This window comes from Rhincodon typus, chromosome 11 (genome assembly GCF_021869965.1).
Source record: "Rhincodon typus isolate 14 chromosome 11, sRhiTyp1.1, whole genome shotgun sequence".
Classification (NCBI taxonomy): Eukaryota; Metazoa; Chordata; class Chondrichthyes; order Orectolobiformes; family Rhincodontidae; genus Rhincodon; species Rhincodon typus.
In genome coordinates this window covers 74,260,571-74,281,039 of record NC_063342.1, presented here as the reverse complement: position 1 = coordinate 74,281,039, position 20,469 = coordinate 74,260,571, and the positions used below count along the sequence as shown (strand labels likewise).

General features: G+C 44.7%; 1 protein-coding gene across 1 annotated transcript in view; it reads left to right on the top strand.

The window, feature by feature from the left end:
• The first annotated feature begins 644 nt into the window (after window positions 1-644).
• LOC109918705 (phosphorylase b kinase regulatory subunit alpha, liver isoform-like) overlaps window positions 645-20,469 on the top strand; it is a 91,957-nt gene continuing 72,132 nt past the window's right edge. Inside the window, exons 1-6 of the mRNA XM_048603241.1 lie at window positions 645-1,034; window positions 1,307-1,776; window positions 7,538-7,696; window positions 8,609-8,656; window positions 11,368-11,536; window positions 12,613-12,695. Coding sequence (XP_048459198.1) covers window positions 1,699-1,776; window positions 7,538-7,696; window positions 8,609-8,656; window positions 11,368-11,536; window positions 12,613-12,695 — 537 coding nt within the window. The 5' untranslated portion in view covers window positions 645-1,034; window positions 1,307-1,698. The remainder of the gene's footprint in view (window positions 1,035-1,306; window positions 1,777-7,537; window positions 7,697-8,608; window positions 8,657-11,367; window positions 11,537-12,612; window positions 12,696-20,469) is intronic.

The window sequence follows — 20,469 nt, the reverse complement described above, 5'->3', positions numbered from 1 at the left end:
ATCATTTATAAATATAATCTTTAATAATTAAGAAATGCCTTTGGTTGGTTTGTTTGTTTTAAGATGTAAAGACTGTATAGAATTGAACTGCTCTAGTGGCTGCAGTCATAGAACTGTACAGCCTGGGATCAAACCCTTTGATCCAACTTATCCATGCCGACCAGATATCCTAAATTAATCTAGTCCCATTTGCCAGCATTTGGCCCATATCCCTCTAAACCCTTCCTGTTCATATACCCATCCAGATGCCTTTTAAATACTGTAATTGTACCAGCCTCAACCACTTCCTCTGGCCCTTCATTCCATACACACACCACTGTGTGTGTGATCAAGTTGCCCCTTAGGTCTCCTTTTTAAATCTTTCCCCTCCCACCTTGAACCTATGTTTTGGACTCCCCCACCCCAGAGAAAAGACCTATCCATGGGCCCTCATGACTATGTATGTATATAAAGATTTATTAAAATGTAAATGAAGTCTATTTTTGAAGTGAAATAAAAAGGAGATAATGAGGACCCCCATCAGCCCTGTGCAATCGCTGCTATTCGAGATATTTGCAATAGGTCAAGGATACTCAGGCGCTGCGTTCCTCTGTGCCTAGGCTCAGCGTTTAACACAAGCTCCCAGAAGGTCCTGGAAGTGAAGAGGAATGCAGGGACTCGGCTTGCAGCACAAGCTGTAGGAAAGTGGCCGGGGTGTAGTGTTCATACAATGGGAGGCTCGGAGCCTAGCAGGCTGCCAACAGAGGCAGCGTGAGGCAGCCTGAGGGCGGAGGGGAGGGCTGCCTTCTTGTTGTTACATACTGCTCAGGACCCGCTGTTCCAACCCCCTTCGCCGCTGTTACATTGATGCGGAACTGAGAGAGGGAGAGACGCAGTCAGAGCCCGGATACAATGTTACTGCACGGGGATAGCTTCAAAGCAGCGACTCCGGGAATGGATCCCTCAGAATAAACTCAGGCAACCCAGAAAATTCGCAGTGAGGCACCGGGGGGGAGCATTGTCGCTGCCCTCCATGGGGGAACAGACCAGCCTGGGTGGGTGCTGGGCAGTAACTGGGTGTCACTCTGGGCAGTGAGTGCTAGACTGGTCTGTACTATTCAGAATAACACAATGTGTAAAGAATCACTGCGATAGGGGGTTGTGGGGAGGTGGGTTTGTGGGTCACTTAGCAGCACAGTATTTCTTTGCCTGGTCAGCTTGGCTCCAGCTATCTAGTCAGTGAACAGTGAGAATGATTGGAAACAGGTAATGATTTATCCCTGCCCATCTGTGTGTGTGTGTGTGACAGTAAACTTTGCCTGACCAGGTTCCCCAGACAGCACAGGAGGAAGATTGTGAACAGAGGCACCACGCTCTCCCAAAACCTACTGGTCGCTGCTGCTGGTTGCTGGTCACTGCTGGTCAATGCTGTTACTGCTGATTAACAATGATTACTACGGGTCAAGCTGCTCGTGGGTACTGGTAACCTACACTGGTTACTGCTGGTCAATGCTATTAACTGCTGGTCAACTCTTATTATTAGTGAATGCTGTTACTTCTATTTAACAATGGTTACTACAGATCTGTGCTGGTAACTGCTGGTCAACACTGAGCAATACTGGTACTTGCTGGTTAACATTGGTAACTGCTGGTCGGACTGGACAACACTGGTAACAGCTGGTCACCGCTGTTGGATAGTAGCCAACGTTACTGGGCAGAATGAGGAGCCGGAGCAACTCAGGTGTTCGATTGGATGGGTATGCAAGGTTGGTGCAGCAAACCATTCTGTGTCACCAGGTGAGCAAGTTTCCTTTTCAATTCCACAGATTTGAAAGGGCTGTGTGATCTAGCTGTGAAATAATGCTGAGCTAATTTGAGTAGAGAGAAGGGAACATAATCTTCTGCTGGCCTAACCTTTCCCATTATCCATGAGTCTTGTTATCTACTCAAATAGATATTTTTTTGAAAAAAGTGGCTTAATAAGGAAGTAGGGTCAAGGTGCAGGGCACAGAACATCACAGATGTTGTGAAACTAACTTGAAATTGGCCAAAGCCAACTTTGGGTTTCTGAAATCTGAGCTCTGTCGGAGAATAGAAGGGCTGAGAGAGAGAGATCAGCAGTTCCATCATGTTGGGGTTGAAATAATGAGCACGTATCTACTTCCTCATTCCTGTGTTTATATCACAAACACCAGCTTGGTTTATTGATTTAGAGAGGTCTAGTTCACGAGACTGACTAGAATGTTTGAACATATTGTTCCTGCTTTCCATGTTAATTTTATGCTTGTGTGTAATAATTTTGATTTGATTTATTATTCTCATGTGGAGCGACGTATAGTGTGAAGTGTTGTCTTAAATGCCTTACAGGCAGCTTGTACTATATAAATGCACCAGGGTAACAGAACAGGGTGCAGGATTCAATATTGTGATAAATCAGTCACAACAACATCTATAACTACAAACTAGAGTCATCTATTAATCATAATGAAGAAGATTAAAAGCTTTACTGTTTTTGTTTAAATAATTCTTTGCACTGACTGTGCCAAAACTATCTGGGTCACTGGTGACTATTGATTTTAATTTAAGGAATTAAGATGTGTTGAGAGATCTTCCACCTAGAAATAGTGTCTTTTAAAGAGTAATTTAGTATACACAACAGGTCTGAAAGCCAAAGTGTATTAGGTTGTGAGAATGGCTCTCGCGGCACATTTGTGGTGTCCCAACCTCTGGGCCAAAAGTTCAAGCCCCACCTGCCCACAATGTATTTTGTGATATGTCCGAAAAAGCTGATTTTAAAAATAAGTTTGCTTGAGTGCTCACTTCGATTCAAAACCTCGACAAATTGAATGCATATAGGCCTCTGACATTCTTTTAAGCAGTTCTTTATCAAGTTAGCAGTAGACTTAAATAGTTTTATCTGCCGGAAGAGAGTGAATGCTTTGCCTTTTGCACATTTACTTTCAGAGAACATGAAAATGAAATAATGAAATTGCAGGACTGTCGTCAGAGAGTAATAGATGACTTGGAAAATCCTTTCAAGCAGCTAGGGCAGGCACTGAGGCCTTCCTTTAATGGGGCCTTGTTACATACTTCCACCTTATTAACTGAGAAATGTCGCATAATATTTGCTTATTTTAATACATTGCAGTGTAATTTGCAGCTCAGTGTTTTACGATGGTCCAAATGGGAGTCTGTGGCCTATTTGCTGTCCAGTCTGGTTTTGAGCAGTTTACATCTGATTCACTGCTGTTTACAGGTATTGATTGTGATTTAACATAATGCAGGTCAGCTGGATGTCAATATGAGGAGGTGAGCAGTGAAAATATCTACAAAGTTTAACTATAACATCACAGAAAGCAAAAATATATATTTATGTATGTAAATTTAGGATAAGAATGATTTGAAAATGGATATTCAAAAGGATGTAAATATTAGACCCCATCACTGTGCCTAAAATTAACAGACTGCAGGCTGACAGGCCAGAACTTGCTAAGCAGAACACTGAACATTTGGTCCCAGGCACAGTCTCTGGTCGTCCATTACACACTCTATCCCTCTCCGCAACAACATGACGAGACCGTGAGATGAGTTTCTGATTACATTCCTGCGCCATTGCGGACGCTGCAAGTTTCCATCCCTGCTCCAGCTCATCAACTGCTGAAATCCTCATCTGTGCCACTGTTACCTAGAGATATGACTTTTGCAAATAGGTCTCACACATTCTACCCTCCATAAACTGGAGATCATCGAAAAGTTGCCATCCTTTTCACCTAACAACCCTGCCCTCACTGGCCTGTGCTGGCCCGCGGCTGCCCCTCACTGGCCCGCGCTGCCCCTCACTGGCCTGCGCTGGCCCGTGCTGTCCCTCACTGGCCCATGCTGGCCCGCGCTGCCCCTCAGTGACCCGCGCTGGCTCTTGCTGGCCCGCGCTGGCTCTAGTTCCACAAATCCACAGTATTAGAAAACCCATCCTTTATTTCTAATTCAAAACTCACCACTCATTAGCTCTATAATCTCTTCCAGTGCCATGGCTATCCACAGACTTCGTATTTCTTCCCTAGTTGGTTGGTTTTTATTTATTTGCTGGATGTGAATGTCACTGGTTGGGTTCAGCCATTTATTACCCTTTCGGAGCTGCTGTTTGAGAAAGTGATTGTTCTTGAACCACTGCATGCTGTGGGGTGTAGGGACACGCTCAGTGCCCTTAGGGAGCAAGTTCCAGGATTTCTGACCCTGCGACACTGAAGGCACGCTGAAACATTTCCAGCTCAGGAGTTTCATGATGCTCATGTGACCTCTAAGAACAGGTACACATTTGACTTCTAAAAATGATTTAGCTGCAAGATGGAAGAGGCGAGACTCTGGGATCCTAAGTGTGTTAAGGGTTAGGGCTGCAGTGTGATCAGCTACAATTGTGCATTTTGCAAGTACTAAGCACCTGCAGTCTTTCTGCTCTTTGTCTGATCAGGGACCCTTCCTAGCAGGGCTTTTCTTTAACAGTTGTCTGGTATCAGATGTGAAGAATTGTCCTGTTTAAACAGTGTTATTGTAGAATCAGAGAGAACAGAAAAGGCCATTCGGCTCTTTGAGTCTGGATTGCCAAAAATACAAGTCCCACTTTCCTGCACTAGGCCCATAGTCTTGAATTGCTCTGACACTTTTAAAGTACTTTTTTTAAAAAGTACTTTTTTTAAAAAGTACTTTTTAAATGTTGTGAGGTGTCTCTCCCAGGCAATGCATTCCAGACCCTCACCACCCTCTGGGTGAAAATGTTCTTCCTCAAGTACTCTGTAAACCTCCTGCCTTTCATTTTAAAATTATGCCCCCCTTCTTACTGACCCTTTGACTAAGGAGAACAGCTGTTTTCTACCCACTCTGTCTATATCCCTCATAATCACATACAGCTCTATCAAGTCCTCCTTCAACATTCCCTGCTCCAAGGAAAACAGCCCGAGCTTATCCAGCCCCTCATCGTCAATGGTCCATCCCAGGCAACATCCTGGGGAATTTCTTCCAGTGCTGTCACATCCTTCCCATAGTGCGGTGACCAGGACCGCACACAGTACTCCAGCTGTGGCCTAACCAAAGTTCTGTACAGCTCTAACATATCTCCCCGCTCTTATAAACTACGCTTCAACTGATGAAGACAAATGTCCCAATTGCCTTCTGAACTCCCTATTAATCTGTCCCACCACCTTCAGGGGTCTGTGGACAAGCATCCCAAGATGTTGTAATTAGTTGGCTCGCCAAGCTGGTTCGTTGTTTTTCCGCAGATGTTTCATTACCCTGCTGGGTAACATCATCAGTGCAGCCTCCGATGAAGTGCTGCTGTGTTTCCCACCTGTCATTTAAACTCTGGATTACCTCACTTCCGGTTTTCCTTCGCAGTGGACCGTATATGGGGTCGATATGTGTTTGCTGATGGCTTTCTTCGTGGAGAACCAGGCCTCTAGGAATTCCCGTGCCTGTCTCTGCTTTGCTTGTCCCAGGGTCTTGGTGTTGGAAAACACAACGGCGCTTCATCAGAGGCTGCACTGAGGATGTTACCCAGTAGGGTAACGAAACGTCTGCGAAACAACGAACCAGCTCAGTGAGTCAACCAACCACAACCTGAGCTACAAATCTACTCCTAAAATCTTACATCCCGACATCCCTCTGTTCCTCTGAGCTTCCAATTCTACCCTCTCACCTTGTCCCTTCTTCCAAAGTACACCACTTCACACTTAGCAGGGTTAAATCCGTCGGCCACCGATCTGAACAATCTTCCTGAACTTTACACCTACCTCCTCACTATCACTCGGCCAATCTTTGTACGTCATCTGCAGACTTACTTAGCACCCCCTCCACATTCTCATCGAGTTGGTTGAGGACATATCAAACAATAAGGGACCCAGCACTGATCCCTGTGGTACACCATTAGCTCCAGTCACGCAAACAGGTCTCCTACCACCACCCTGTGACTGCCGTCACCAAACCAAGTTTGTTGGGTTTCAGAGGTAACACAGTGTGAGCTGGATGAACACAGTAGGCCTGGCAGCTTCAGAGGAGCAGGAAAGCTGACGTTTCAGGTCAGGAGCCTTCTTCTCTTGTTGGGTTTCAGATGTTGTTTGTACACCCTGTCAAGGCTCTCTGGTTCATAAGGTTCATGGGAATGGTCCTATTGGTCATGTGGATAGGTTGGAGAAGTTGAGACTGTGTTAGAACACAGTTGATGCCCAAAATCCTGAGGGGTCTGGACAGAGTACAGAGGGAGAAACTGTTCCCATCAGTAAAGGGATTGTGAATCAGAGGACATGGGTTTAAGGTAGTTGGCAAAAGAAGCAATGGCAAGGAGAAAGCTACTCATGCAGCTAGTGGTCAGGGTCTGGAATGTACTGTCTGAGAGTGTGGGGGAGGTAGGTTCAACCAAAGTTTTATAAAAGGAATTGGATCATTATCTGACAAGAAAACATGTGCAGTGCTATGAGAAAGGGGGAAAGAGATGCAATGTCGTAAGAACCCATCTGCTTCATTAATGTCGATTAGGAAAGACAATCTGCCATCCTTACCAGGTCTGGCCTACATGTAACTCCAGACCAACAGTGATATGGTTGATTCTTAACTGTCCTCTGAAATGGCTCTAGCAAGGCACTTGGTTAAAGGGTTACTGGTGATGGTTACTGACAATGTCCGCATTCCCATGAAAGAGTAGAAAATGTAACTCCGTCACATTGTTGTGGGTGCATTGTGTAAAACTAGTGGCAGCTCTAAAACCTGATTCTGACCAGGGGGTTGTGACCTTGTTAGATGTTGTTAATTATCCTGGACATGAATATCCTCTGCACTCCTTTCTCCCACCCTGACTGAAATGAGGCATCGAACCGGGTATAAAAGGGCAGAGGTTACTCTCTGGGCCCTGAGCAAATGGAACAATCCCCTATTCTCTGTCCCAGGCTTCAGAAAGAAGTTTGTCTTGTAAATTAATGTCTCTGAGGTGGGGTTGGGAGCTGTAGTCTCTCATACAGTCGAACGGGAGGAACATGCTGAGCTGTACCCGAGCTATTGCTTAGGGAGCAGCCATACTCGATGGATGAAACAGGCTCCCCAAGTTCCAGAAAGGCACAAGGCTTGAGAATATTCCTGTTGTTCGTGGAGAGCGTGTCCCTGTTTGAGAATGCTTCTTGCTTTCTCGAGCTCATTGACTGAGATGTTGTTCTGGAGAATGCAGCCAATCACTCTTTTCTCCTGCTGCATACGTGACTGTGGTTGGGACCAGCCCAAGATTTGGCATTCTTGCATTGGCCCTGACGTTTGCAGGACAAAAAGCTTCGGAAATACATCTCTGTTTCAGCAATACTCCAGCTGTGTGCTGCCAAGTTATGCTATTAATCTGGTGGAAACTGTTCAGCTCTTTAGAACTTAATGCGTGTCAGTACCAACTGACTATCAATTGGCATTTAATGCAGTGACTATTTTAAGCCAATGTTTGGATGGATCAGACAAACTAGAGCGTTATTGGAGGAAGACGGATAGTGGGGTTGTCATTTGAGTTGTCCTCACCATCAATGTTTGTTGTCAGAACCCTGTTACAGGACTGCTGCCAGCCAGTATAGATCAGAGAGATGCTTGGGTGCGAGATAACGTATACAGTATCCTTGCGACGTGGGGCCTGGGATTGGCATACCGTAAGAATGCTGACCAAGATGAAGACAAGGCTAAAGCCTACGAACTTGAACAGGTCTGTCAGAGGCTTATTTCCAAAATACTAACAGAGAGTGCTGTTTTGTTCCCCCTCCTTTCTGTTTAAAAGCAGACCATGTAGTAGTGTCTCGTCTGTGGCTACTGAGCGATTTGAAGATAGCCGGTCATAGTGGCTGACAGTTCATGCCATTTTCAAACTGTCAGCCAGAACTGTGATAGATATTTAATTGGCAAATTCAGGAGGCTGTAATATAACCATTTGCAGGTTCTCTCGGTTCCAACCATAACCTGTAGCAATAACATTTACAATTGTAATACTTACACAAAGCTTTACTTATCAGTCACTATGTTCACTTATTGCTATAATCATCTTTTGTGGTAAAGAATGATCAGAGGTTCAGCAGAAAGCATTTAGTTAGTTAGATCGTGGCTAATCCATACTTTAACCCCATTTAACTGTCTGATGTTTGAGACAACTCAACAAATAATTTTGTCAATATTTAATCAGTTAACCCCCAAAATATTCTGATAATTTAAATACTTTGCAGTAAAAGGAAATCTGAATAATCTCAATTTAAAAATATGCTATTCTCTCCAAAATGATTTGAATTGAGTTAATTGCAGCAGTTTTGATGAACAGCTTTATTGCTGACAAAGTAACTATCTGCTCACATTTGCTCCAGAGAGTGGGAGTCGGACCTTTGCGAGAAATTACTTTCTGATTTTGCTTCCAAATGTCCCAGCTCTAACTCTCGGTTCTGAATGCCTGCTCCAATTAACCCATTCAGTGCTGGTGTCTTTCTGGTGATTCCCCTTCCCACCCTGGCCGCATGCACTGATACTGGATTCCCTTCTGTTCAATTATTGACGGGAATATGAGTCTTTGCTTCATGTGAACTGGTGATCCAGATCAGCAGAGTTCAGTACTGTGTTTTATTTCTTTCCACAGAGTGTTGTGAAGCTAATGAGAGGGCTCCTTCAGTGCATGATGCGTCAGGTACGTGAACTTTATATGTTTTGGAAATTCCAAATAAAACACCAACATTCTGGTGATGATTTTCAACTTGCTTGCAAATCTTGGCTGGTTCTAGTCTCTGCCAACAATTGATTAAATAAATAAATAGAAAGTGCTGAAGAAATTTGGCAGATTCTGGCAGACATCCACGGAGAGTGAAACAAAGTTAACATTTTGAGTGATATGACAATGAGACATTATTTTAATTTATTGAGGAGTAACATATGCATGTTATTGGCCTTCTTTGCTATTGGACATTGGTTTAATTCATGTTTACTGTCACTGTATTTATGAATTAATCCGTTACCTTAAATATAGTTCTCATGGCACGTTGTGTTTAACTAACTGGAGGTTGTAACAGTGTTGATGAGGGTAATGTAGTTGATATGGTGTTACATGGACTTCCTAAGCACATTTGATCAATTGTGTCACACGTGCTTGGAAAGTCAGAGCCTATAGAATAAATGGCAGTGTGGATATGAGGATGTATAGAGCCCATATGCTTTATTAAGCCAGTTTGAAACCTGTCTTGCCATCTTCAATACTTAATGCCCACAGACCCCTCTGCTCCTGAACACTGTCTAGAATGGTACTGTTTCATTTTAAATTGCCTGTACCTTTTTCTTCCTTTCAAAATGTATCATTTCATACTTCATGGCATTAAATTGCATCAGTTACTTGTCTACCTGTTTCCCTAATGTGTTTCTGACCTGTCACTCCTCACAGTTCACAATATTTCTGAATGTCTTGCACACTTTGTCAAAGTTTCTGAAATTTTGAGACTTGCATCCTACCTGCTGAAGTCGGGCTCACTAATAACATATCTCAAGAAAAGCAGTGGGCCTGGGAAAACCCTACCATAAAACTTTCCGCAGTCCAAAAGCAACCACTCATCAAATCACTCTGGGTTTCCTGTCGCGTAGCTGTCTTTGTAACCATGTTCCTTTCTTTGCCTGCTCCACCTGTCTCTATATTTCATCACTTTGAGAGCTCTGGATTTGTTTGCTTTGCCCTGCCCTTCCCCATCACCTGCACCACCCAAACCATTCTCTCTTTAAAGGCAGCCTATTGTTCTATGTGTCAGTCTTTTAATTACAGTGTGCATGAGAGAGATCCATTCTCAGACCATTGGAATTAATCTTCCCTACTTTGTTATTCCTACTCTGGATAGTTCCTGGTCCTTTTCCATGGTCATCCTGAACCTTTATGATATTATGATCGCTGTTCCCTAAATGCTCCCCCATTGAACCTTGATCCACTTGGCCCACTTCATTCTCAGGAAACAGATCCAGCCATGTCCCCTGCCCCGTTGGACCGGAAACATTTCTAGAAAATTTTCCTGATGCACTTCAGAAACTCTTGCCTGCTTCTTAGTGCTGTAAGGCACCCCATAATCTCAGTTTAACTTTGGGTAGTGATGTTGTCCATTACCACAATAGCCTTTTTTTACCTCTTGGTAATTGTGTCATGAATTTGCTCCTTGGTATCACTTCCATTTGTTTGATGAGAAAGTTGTTTAAAAGGCACACGGGATTCTGGACTTTACAACTTAGGGAGGAGGCAAAACTTTTTGAGAGAATGCATTTGAGCTGGTTGCAATGAGGAGAGACATGGTGAGATTCAAGAATGTGGGACTACTTTCCTTCAGGAAGAAAGGCTTGAGGAGGTTTGATTGAGGTGTTAAACCTGTCAACAGAACAGAAGGGGAAAAACTGTTATCACTGGTTAATCTGGAATGTACTGTCTGAGTGTGGGGGAGGCAGGTTCACTCGAGTGGTTAGGGTCTGCAATGTACTGTCTGAGTGTGGGGGAGGCAGGTTCAGTTGAACCTTTCAAAAATGAATTCGATGAATATCTGAAACAAACAAGATGTGAAGGTCTGTGGGGATAGGATAGAGCGTGGAGCTAACTGAGCAGGTCATGCAGTGAGAAAGAACAGACTTGATGGCTGAATGGCGTCTTGTGCACTAACTCTACAGTTATCCTAATACCATAAGACGTATGTGCAAATGTAGGCTACTCAGCCCATCTTTTTCTCCTATATCTTCTGGTCTGAGAATCTGGTATAGTCACAGAACAGGAGGCCATTCAGCTGGTTGAGTCTGCTCTGATATTCATTGTTATCATGGTTAAGTGTAGTTTTAAAAAAAAAATTGAACCACCAGGATCCTCATGGGGTTTACTGGGACTCTTCCAATGGACTGTTGGCATGTCTTGGTGCTGATGGGAACTAGGGAAGGGAAAATAAAAGCAGGCAGCTTGATTTATCATGGAACACATTTCAAGTGCAGAGGGAAACAACAAAAGCACTCGCCTATCATGAGGAACTAAACCCCTGTTCTTGAATTCTTCTTCATCCAGCTGGTTAATATCTTAACGGTATTCTAGCAAATGTCTCAATTCACACAAAGCACAACAGTACTTTGTACCATAACTCCACAAGCGAGAAGGGAGTGTAGACTGTGCGTGAGGGGGCTTAAATAAAGTCACGGGTCAGGAACCGTCTAAATTTATCCTGCAAAGCACGTTTGAATGTTTTACCATGTTAGCGGGTGCTATATCAATGCAGCCTGTTGTTGCATCTCCGACCTTGAGTTTTGGACGGGAATTCAAAAATAGTGCGGCCTGTCAGAGAGCATTTTCTGCATTTGACATTTCAGGCGTTGATTCCGTTGCTATTTGTTTCGATCCAGGTGGAAAAAGTGGAAAAGTTCAAGCGAACGCAGAGCACAAAGGACTCCCTCCATGCTAAGTACAACACCTCCACTTGTGGTACTGTAGTCACTGATGATGAATGGGGCCATCTCCAGGTGGACGCTACGTCCCTCTATCTCTTATTTTTGGCCCAAATGACAGCCTCAGGTAAGGACCTGTCCATGTTGCGAAAGATTATTTTTGACGAGGAGAGAAGTTGCAAGGCCTAAGACTCTTCTCTTGCCTCGTTTGTTCTGGTGCTTTGTAGCTGAATGGTGTTACTGTCTGGGATGTCAATGGGATGTGTCTGGAATTTGTATGCATGACGTTCGCTGAAGTGTATCCCACAGGGCTCCCCAGTGATAGGACACATACAACTCCTTATGGGGTTATTGCAATGAGCGGCTGAGGGAACTAGCTTTGGGGGGAGGGGGCCAGGGTTGATCATAGAGATCTGGGATTGGCTGGAGTTTACAAGAATGAAAGGAGTTCCCACTGAGATCCATAAGACACTAGAGACCAAGTAGGTGTGGAGAGGATGTTACTTCTAGAACAGAAAGTTCATAGCTTTAGGATAAGGGCTGGCAGATTGAAAATGGAGATGAGGAGAAATTACTTCTCTCAAAGGGTAGCGAGTGTGTGGAATTCCCGGCCCCAGAGTACAGCAGATGCTGCGACGTTGGGTAAACTTGAAGAGGAGATAGGTTTTCAATCAGTGACAGGTTGTGGAGGATGGCCAGGAAAGTGGAGTTGAGGCTGAGATGAGAGTAGCCATGATTGTATCAAATGGTGGAGCAGGATCGAGGGGCTGAGTGGCCTACTCCTGCTGCTGGTTCTTACGGATAACCTCCCCTGTATCATTGACATCCCACAAATGAATGTATACTCTCTGTATTTATAAACTAACTGCTTCCGGTCTAAGGAAGGTGTTGCTTATATAACCTCTGGCTGCCTTAGCTATCACTTTAAATTGGTGTCCTCTGTGTTTAAGGACTCTGCCTATTCTTATGTGACTTTAATCTCTTCTACCAAATGGTTGATGAGGATTAGTTCCTGAAACTCTAATCTAACAGTTTTGGGCAGGACTCACATTCAAGGGCCTTTCTTTGCCAGAAGAATGTAGTGTTCTCTGTATCAGTGGGTCACACGAGCAGCACAACTGTGTGTTGCAGGTAGCTCTGGAAGGCTGTGAATCGTGTGATGTGAATTTGACACTAATTCAGCTTTTGTTCACTTTTCCGTAGGGTTATGCATCATTTTCACCCTCGATGAAGTGTCATTCATACAGAACCTTGTATTTTACATCGAGGCTGCCTACAAAGTAGCTGTGAGTACTTGCAGACAGTGAGATCAGAAATGCAAGAGAATTCGACCTGTTGTCCCTTTATGTGGGTTGTGTTTTGGGATGCAGCATCTCCGACAACGGCTCCGTTATCGGATACTTGTGCAGTGTGGCACTGTTCGACACAGGCATGCTGCTGAGCCGACCTGGGAATCTGAGATGTGTTATGGTGCAGGAGGTGGCCGTTTGGCCCAGTGTGCCTGACCTAGCTCATTAAATGACGAATGGCATTGATAGGTCAGAGAATTGTCCGAAACACCTCTGGGCTTGGGGACAAGGCAACCCAACAATGGCTGTTGGCTTCGATTGCTCTTCGGTCTGTTGGTGGAAATGTTGGTAGGCTTATGGGACTGTTATTGTATTCAAAGTTACCTCTTTGCCAGTTTCCCCCTCTTTTATGCCCTGTTATGATCCCAGCTGATGGTAAATGGGGACAAGTTAGATCCCAGAGTGAAACACGGCTTGATAGAGAGTGAGTTTTGTTTTTGCTTTGTTCACCATGATGGTCAGTCACTGAACATTATTCCCAAGAGGCTGTCAATGTACTCTTAACAAAAAAAAAGTCAGTGGTTATTACACAGAAAAAGAGAAAAAGAAATATTTATATACACTACATCCAAATGACTTGAAACAGTCTTGCTTCAAATATCAGCAATAAGGGTTAAACCCTTTTAAACGCAACACCACCTATACAGATAGTCAAACTTCAGGGAAGAGTCATTCTGTCTCCAGTTTTAAAGTTTCATGTTCACTTGGCCTGACAGAACTTAGTTTCTCGGGCTTTCTCTTACTGATGTCTAAACAATTTCAGAGCAAATACATGGTTTTCCATACGCTCAGCTTCCAGAGTTTTCTGTTTCTGGCTGCTTTCCTCTTAAGCCACTCAGAACTTCTTCCCAGCCCTGATTGCTTGGGGATTGCTAAGACTAACAGCAGCTTTTTGTTCTGACTGAACATGCACACACTGTCTGACCCTGTGCATGGTTCTATCTGTCTGTGATATTGCACTCCTGCTGCTAGGCAACAGACAATTCCACCCATCCCATCCCTTCCATCTACTCTTGCTCCTATTGCTCTGGACTATTCACCTCAAGAGTTTTGGTGTGTTCGCCTCATTTAGGTGCATGTAAACAAGACCTCAGACAACCTGGCTACCATGAGGCGGCACGGTGGCTCAGTGGTTAGCACTGCTGCCTCACAGCGCCAGGGACCATGATTCGATTCCACCCTCGGACGACTGTCTGTGTGGAGTTTGTACATCTTCCCCCCCCACCCCACCTCTGTGTCTGCATGGGTTTCCCCCGGGTGCTCCGGTTTCCTCCCACAACCCAACAATGTGCAGGTGAGATGGACTGGCCATGCTAAATTGCCCATATTGTGTAGGAACATGCAGGCTGGGTGGGTTAGCCATGGGGTATGTAGGGTTACAAGGACGAGGTAGGGAGTGGGTCTGGTGGAATGTTCTTGGGGGGACTCGATCAGTGTGGACTCGATGGGCCGAATGGCCTGGTTCCACGCTGTAGGGATTCTATGATTCTCAGAACTGAAAAATGAAATCCAAATTACGTCCATTCCTTCTTGACGCATACGATATACAAATACAAATCAGACTTGAAGTAATCGAAGATTCTTTCTACTTCAGAACCCAGATTTCAGAATCATGATCATTGTTACTTCAGTGTTAAATACCACCGGTAAAATTGCTGCTTCGACAGAGCCCAGTCATATAATTTTTCTGGCAGAGTTTGATTTCAGTTCATCCTGCACAAACTACAAATCCCTAATTCTTTTGTTTCCCATATGTATATGCCCCCATCAAGTGGTCATCCACTTATCACTTAATTGGCCATCTAAACACAACAAAGACTTCCACTTTGGGAAGGAGGAATGCAAAATGATATGTAAAGTTTAAAAAGAAAAACATTGTTGCGGCCATGTTTCGTAGTCCATACAGGTTGTCTGGAATTTGTGACTAGTGTTACACTAAGGATCTACCCTGAATCTTGCCCAACTCCTCTCATGCCCACGTTTCCCTTCAGCAATGTCATACAAGGACAGTATTGTATTTCATGTGTCAACTTGGATTTCATCAGTGTACCTCATCACTGCCTCCCCCCTTACCTCTGAAGTTTTAATGTTGTTTTGGAGGTGTAGTGGACAGTGAAGAAGGTTACCTCAGAGTACAATGGGACCTTGATAAGATGGGCCAATAGGCCAAGGAGTGGTAGATGGAGGTTAATTTAGATAAATGTGAGGTACTGCATTTTGGAAAGGCAAATCAGGGCAGGACTTATACACTTAATGGTAAGGTCCTGGGGAGTATTGTTGAACAAAGAGACCTTTGAGTATAGGTTCACTGTTCCTTGAAAGTGGAGTCCCAAGTAGATAGGATAGTGAAGAAGGTGTTTGGTATGCTTGCCTTTATTGGTCAGTGCATTGAGTATAGGAGTTGGAAGGTCATGTTGCAGCTGTACAGGACACTGGTTAGGCCACTTTTGGAATATTGCATTCAATTATGGTCTCCCTGCTGTAGGAAGGATGTTGTGAAACTTGAAAGGGTTCAGAAAAGATTTACGAGTATGTTGCCAGAGTTGGAGGGTTTGAGCTATAGGGAGAGGCTGAATAGGCTGGGGCTATTTTCCCTGGAGTGTTGGAGGTTGAGGGATGACCATATAGAGGTTTATAAAATCATGAGGGGCATGGATAGGGTAAATAAACAAGGTCTTTTCCCTGGGGTGGGGGAGTCCAAAACTAGAGGGTATAGGTTTAAGGTGAGAGGAGAAAGAATGAAAAGGGACCTAAGGGGCAACTTTTTCACACAGAGGGTGGTGCGTGTATGGGATGAGCTGCCAGAGGAAGTGGCGGAGGCTGGTACAATTACAGCATTTAAAAGGCATCTGGATATGTACATGAATAGGAAGGATTTAGAGGGACATGAGCCAAATGTTCGCAAATAGGACTAGTTTATCAAGGAGATCTGTTCGGCCTGGATGAATTGAACCAAAGGGTCTGTTTCCATGGTGCATATCTCTACTACTCTATGCTGATCACTGAGCCTTGTACCACCAGAGGCTGATGGAAGCAGAGGCTTTGAACCTTTGTGAGATGGAGCCTCGTAAGATCCTTGAAAATCAAAGGTGCAAAAGGTTATTGGGAATTATATTGGCCATTCCCATGGTACTCGGAGCAGACGGATCAGCCATGATCTTCCAGAATGGCGGGGCAGTCTCAAGGGACTGAGCGGCCTACTCCTACACAAGTTTATATGATCACTGGCAAGCAGTAAGCAGTTCAGTCTGCAACCTTTCTTCCACCCGGAGACATTCGGGGAGATGACCAGGGAATTTTAACACATTCAGATCTGTACATGGTGATAACAGGGGCAGGACGATGCGAGGTGAAGGATTTGGAACTGCTGGGGCTGGGCAGGAGCTGCATTCCGAGGGAAGGAGAGCCAGCGAGATGCCTACAGTACTGTAACAAAGCTTTCCCCTGACTAGCGCTCACTTTGTGATTACTAAGTCTTGCCAATATAGTGTCTGGCCCATGTTGGCAGAGAGTGGTGTATGAGCCATCTCAAAAACGCCATTGTCTTTACACAGGAATGAATGGCCCTTCAGTCCCTCTGACCAGTTCCAACATTCAAAGCATAACTTGGCAAACCCAGCTTGTAAGGAAAGCAGTTCAATACTCATCGCTTAGCATGAACACAGATACTGGTGGACATCGTTTCTGAGACAAGAAATCTTGGGGGAGAATATACACCATAGGGAGAGTATTTTAAATACAATAAGTACAATTATAACAGCTGTACAGTTAAGCCAATCATCATTGCAGTTTTAAGGGGCTCTTGTGAGTGGTGATAGTGTCCTTACCACTAAAATAGGAGGCCTAGGTTCAAGTCCCAGCTACTCTATAGCTCTGTAATAACATCTTGGAAGAGATCGATTAAAACGATCTGAATGGCAGTCTTAAATCTGTATACTTGCTCACAAGAGGCACAGGCCATCGAAAAGCCACATGAGCCCATGAGAGAGCTGTTCAAATGGTACCACTCCCCAGGGAAGAAAATCTGCGGTCCTCACCTAGTCTGGCCTACATACGATTTCAGACCCAGCTATACTCCCCATTTGCCTGGATGGGTGCAGCTCCAACAACACTCGAGAAGCTTGACACCATCCAGGACAAAGCAGCCGCTTGATTGGAACCACATCCACAAGCATCCACTCCCTCCACCACCGATACTCAGTTGCAGCATTGTGTACTATCTACAAGATGCGCTGCAAACATTCACCAAAGATCCTCAGACAGCACCTTCCAAACCCACAACCACTTCCATCTAGAAGGACAAGGGCAGCAGATATATGGGAATACCATTCCCATGCAAGTTCCCCTCCAAGTCACTCACCATCCTGAATTGGAAATATAATGCCGTTTCTTCACAGTCGCTCGGTTAAAATCCTGGAATTCCCTCTGTAGGGTCATTGTGGGACTGCTGCGAATCAATGCAGCTCACCACCACCTTCTTAAGGGCAAGTAGGGACGGGCAAAAAATGCTGGTCCAGCCAGCTTCACTAGTGTCTCAACTTAAAAATAGTGAAACAGGCCATTCAGTTCACAACCACTATGAATGCTGAACAAATGATCTCCACATCCCACACAGTCATAGAGCTGTACAGCATGGAAACAGACCCTTTGGTCCAACTCGCCCATGCTGAACAAATATCCTAAATTATTCCTGGGGAAAAAGACCTTGTTTATTTTACCCTATCCATGCCCCTCATGATTTTATAAATCTCTATAAGGTCACCCTTCAGCCTCTGATGCTCCAGGAAAAATAGCCCCAGCCTATTCAGCCTCTCCCTACAGTTTAAACCCTCCAAGCCTGGCAACATCCTAGCACTGCTGCCTCACAGCACCAGGGAGTCAGGTTAGATTCCACCCTTGGGTGGGTGACTGTGTAGAGTTTGCACATTCTCCCTGTGTCTGCGTGGGTTTCTTCTCGGTGCTCCGGTTTCCTCCCACAGTCGGAAGATGTGCAGTTTAAAGTGGATTGGCCGTGCTAAATTGCCTGTAGTGTCCAGGGTTGTGCAGGTGAGGTGGATTAGCCATGGGTTATGCAGGGTTACAGGGATAGGGTAGTGGAGTGGGTACAGGTGGGATGCTCTTCAAAGGAATGCATGTGTGAATACTCTAGAGAATGTCAATATATTAAAGGCGGATGTTTTGGGTATCCTAAATGGCATTAAGGTAGACAAGTCCCCAGGGCCAGATGGGATCTATCCCAGGTTACTGTGAGAGGCAAGGGAAGAAACAACTGGGGCATTAGCAGATATGTTCACATCCTCCTTGACCACAGGTGAGTTTCCAGAGGACTGGAGATTAGCCAATGTTGTTCCTTTGTTTAAGGAAGGAAGCAGGGATAATGCAGGAAATTATAGGCCGGTGTGTCTGACATCTATAGTGGGGAAGCTCTTGGAGAAGATACTGAGGGACGGGATATATACACATTTGGAAGAAAATAGACTAATTAGCGACAATCAGCATGGTTTTGTACGGTGAAGGTCATGTCACACCAACCTGATCAAATTTTTTGAAGAGGTAAAAAAGATAATTGGTGAGGGAAGAGCTGTGGATATAGTTTATGTCGACTTTAGTAAGGCATTTGATAAAGTCCCACAGGGCAGATTGGTACAAAAACCAAAATCACATGGGATTTGGGGTGGGCTGGCTAGATGGATACAAAACTGGCTCTGTCATAGAACACAGAGGGTAGCGGTGGAAAGATTTTTTTTTCAGAATGGAGACCAGTAACTAATGGTGTTCCACAGGGATCAGTCTTGGGTCCTCTGTTGTTTGTAGTATATGTAAATGATCTGGAGGAAAATGTGGGTGGTCTGATTAGTAACTTTGCAGATGACACAAAGATTGGTGGAGTTGCTGATAGTGCGGATGATTGTGAAAGGATACAACAGGATATAGATGGATTGGCAACTTGGGCACAGAAATGGCAGATGGAGTTTAATCCAGACGAATGCAAGGTGATGCATTTTGGAGGATCAAATTTAGGTGTGAATTATACTGTAAATGGCAGAACCCTTGGGAACATTAACTTACAGACGGATCTGAGCGCGCAGGTCCACACTTCCCTAAAAGTGGCAACACAGGTGACCAAAGTGATTATGAAGGCATATGGCATGCTTGCCTTCATCGGCTGGGGCATGGAGAACAAGAGTTGGCAAAACATGTTGTAGTTATATAAAACCTTTGTTAGGCCGCATTTTGAGTATTTTGTGCAGTTTTGGTTGCCACATTACCGGAAGGACGTGGAAGCTTTGGAGACAGTGCAGAGAAGGTTCACCAGGATGTTGTCCAATCTCGAGGGCATTGGCTGTGAGGAAAGGGTAAAAAGATAGGATTGTTTTCCTGGAAAGATGGCATCTGAGACGAGACCGGATAGAGGTCTACAAAATTATGAGAGGCATAGATAGGGTGGATAGTCCCAGGGTGGAAGTTTCAATTACAAGGGTGGGGGGTGGGGGTGGGGCATGGGGCATAGATTCAAGGTGAGAGGACAAAATGTTTAAGGGAGATGTGTGAGGGAAGTTTTTCATGCAGAGAGTGGTAGGAGCCTGGAATGCACTGCCAGAGGAGGTGGTGGAAGAAGGCACATTGGCGATGTTTAAGAGGCATCTGGATGGTTACATGAATAGGGAGGGAATAGAGGGATATGGACCAAAAAAGGGCAGAAGAAATGTTTTTTAGTTTAGTCAGTGCATGATGATCAGCACAGGCTTGGAGGGCTGAAGGGCCTGCTCCTGTGTTACACTTCTCTTTTGTTCTTTTGGCCTCAATGGGTCAAATGGCCAGCTTCCACACTGTAGGGATGCTATGATCAAGAACGTTCCAAAGATTCGCAACAAAATAAACTTCTCATCTCTATCATAAATCACAGAATTATTACAATGTGGAAGGAGGCCATTTGTTCCATCCAGCTGTACTATTCCCTTGAGCCAATTTCCTGCCTTTTCCCCATATCCCTGCACACTGTTGCTATCAATGAACCCTTGTTTCTTTTGCACATCACTTTAAATCTATGCTGTCTCGGTTTTGTTCTTTTTACAAGTGGGAACAGCTTCTCCCCCTGTCTGCTCTCTCTGGCCCTGCTCATGATTTTGAAAACCTGTATCAGATCTCCTCTCAGCCTGCTTGTCTCCAAGGAGAACAGCCCCAACTTCTTCAATTTATCGTCATGACTGACGTTTCTCATCCCTGAAATCATTCTTATAAATCATTTATGCTCTGTCTCCAATGCATTCACATCTTTCCGATAATGGGGCATCCAGAACTGTAAACAATGTTCTAGCTAGGGTCTAACAAGTTCAACATCATCTTCCTGCTCATACCCCTCTATTCCCCTATTGGTAAAGCCAAGGACACTGTAAGCTTTATTCACTGCTGTTTCCACCTGGCCTGTCACCTTCAATGATCTGTGCATATAGACACCCAGGTCCCTCTGCTCCCGTACCCCCTTTAATCCTAAATGGGTGACACTTTTTTTTAAATGTGACCCTGAGTAAAAGAGTGACCCCCTAGTTTTACACTCTTCCTGAAGAGAGAACACCAACGTTAGAGAGACAGAGTGCCACCTCTTCAAGGTTAGGAAATGGGCACGATGTCAGTTGGGGGAGCGTGGGCGTGGGGTCGGGGGGAGCGTGGGGTTGGGGGGAGCGATGGCGTGCGCTCAGACAGGGGAGCG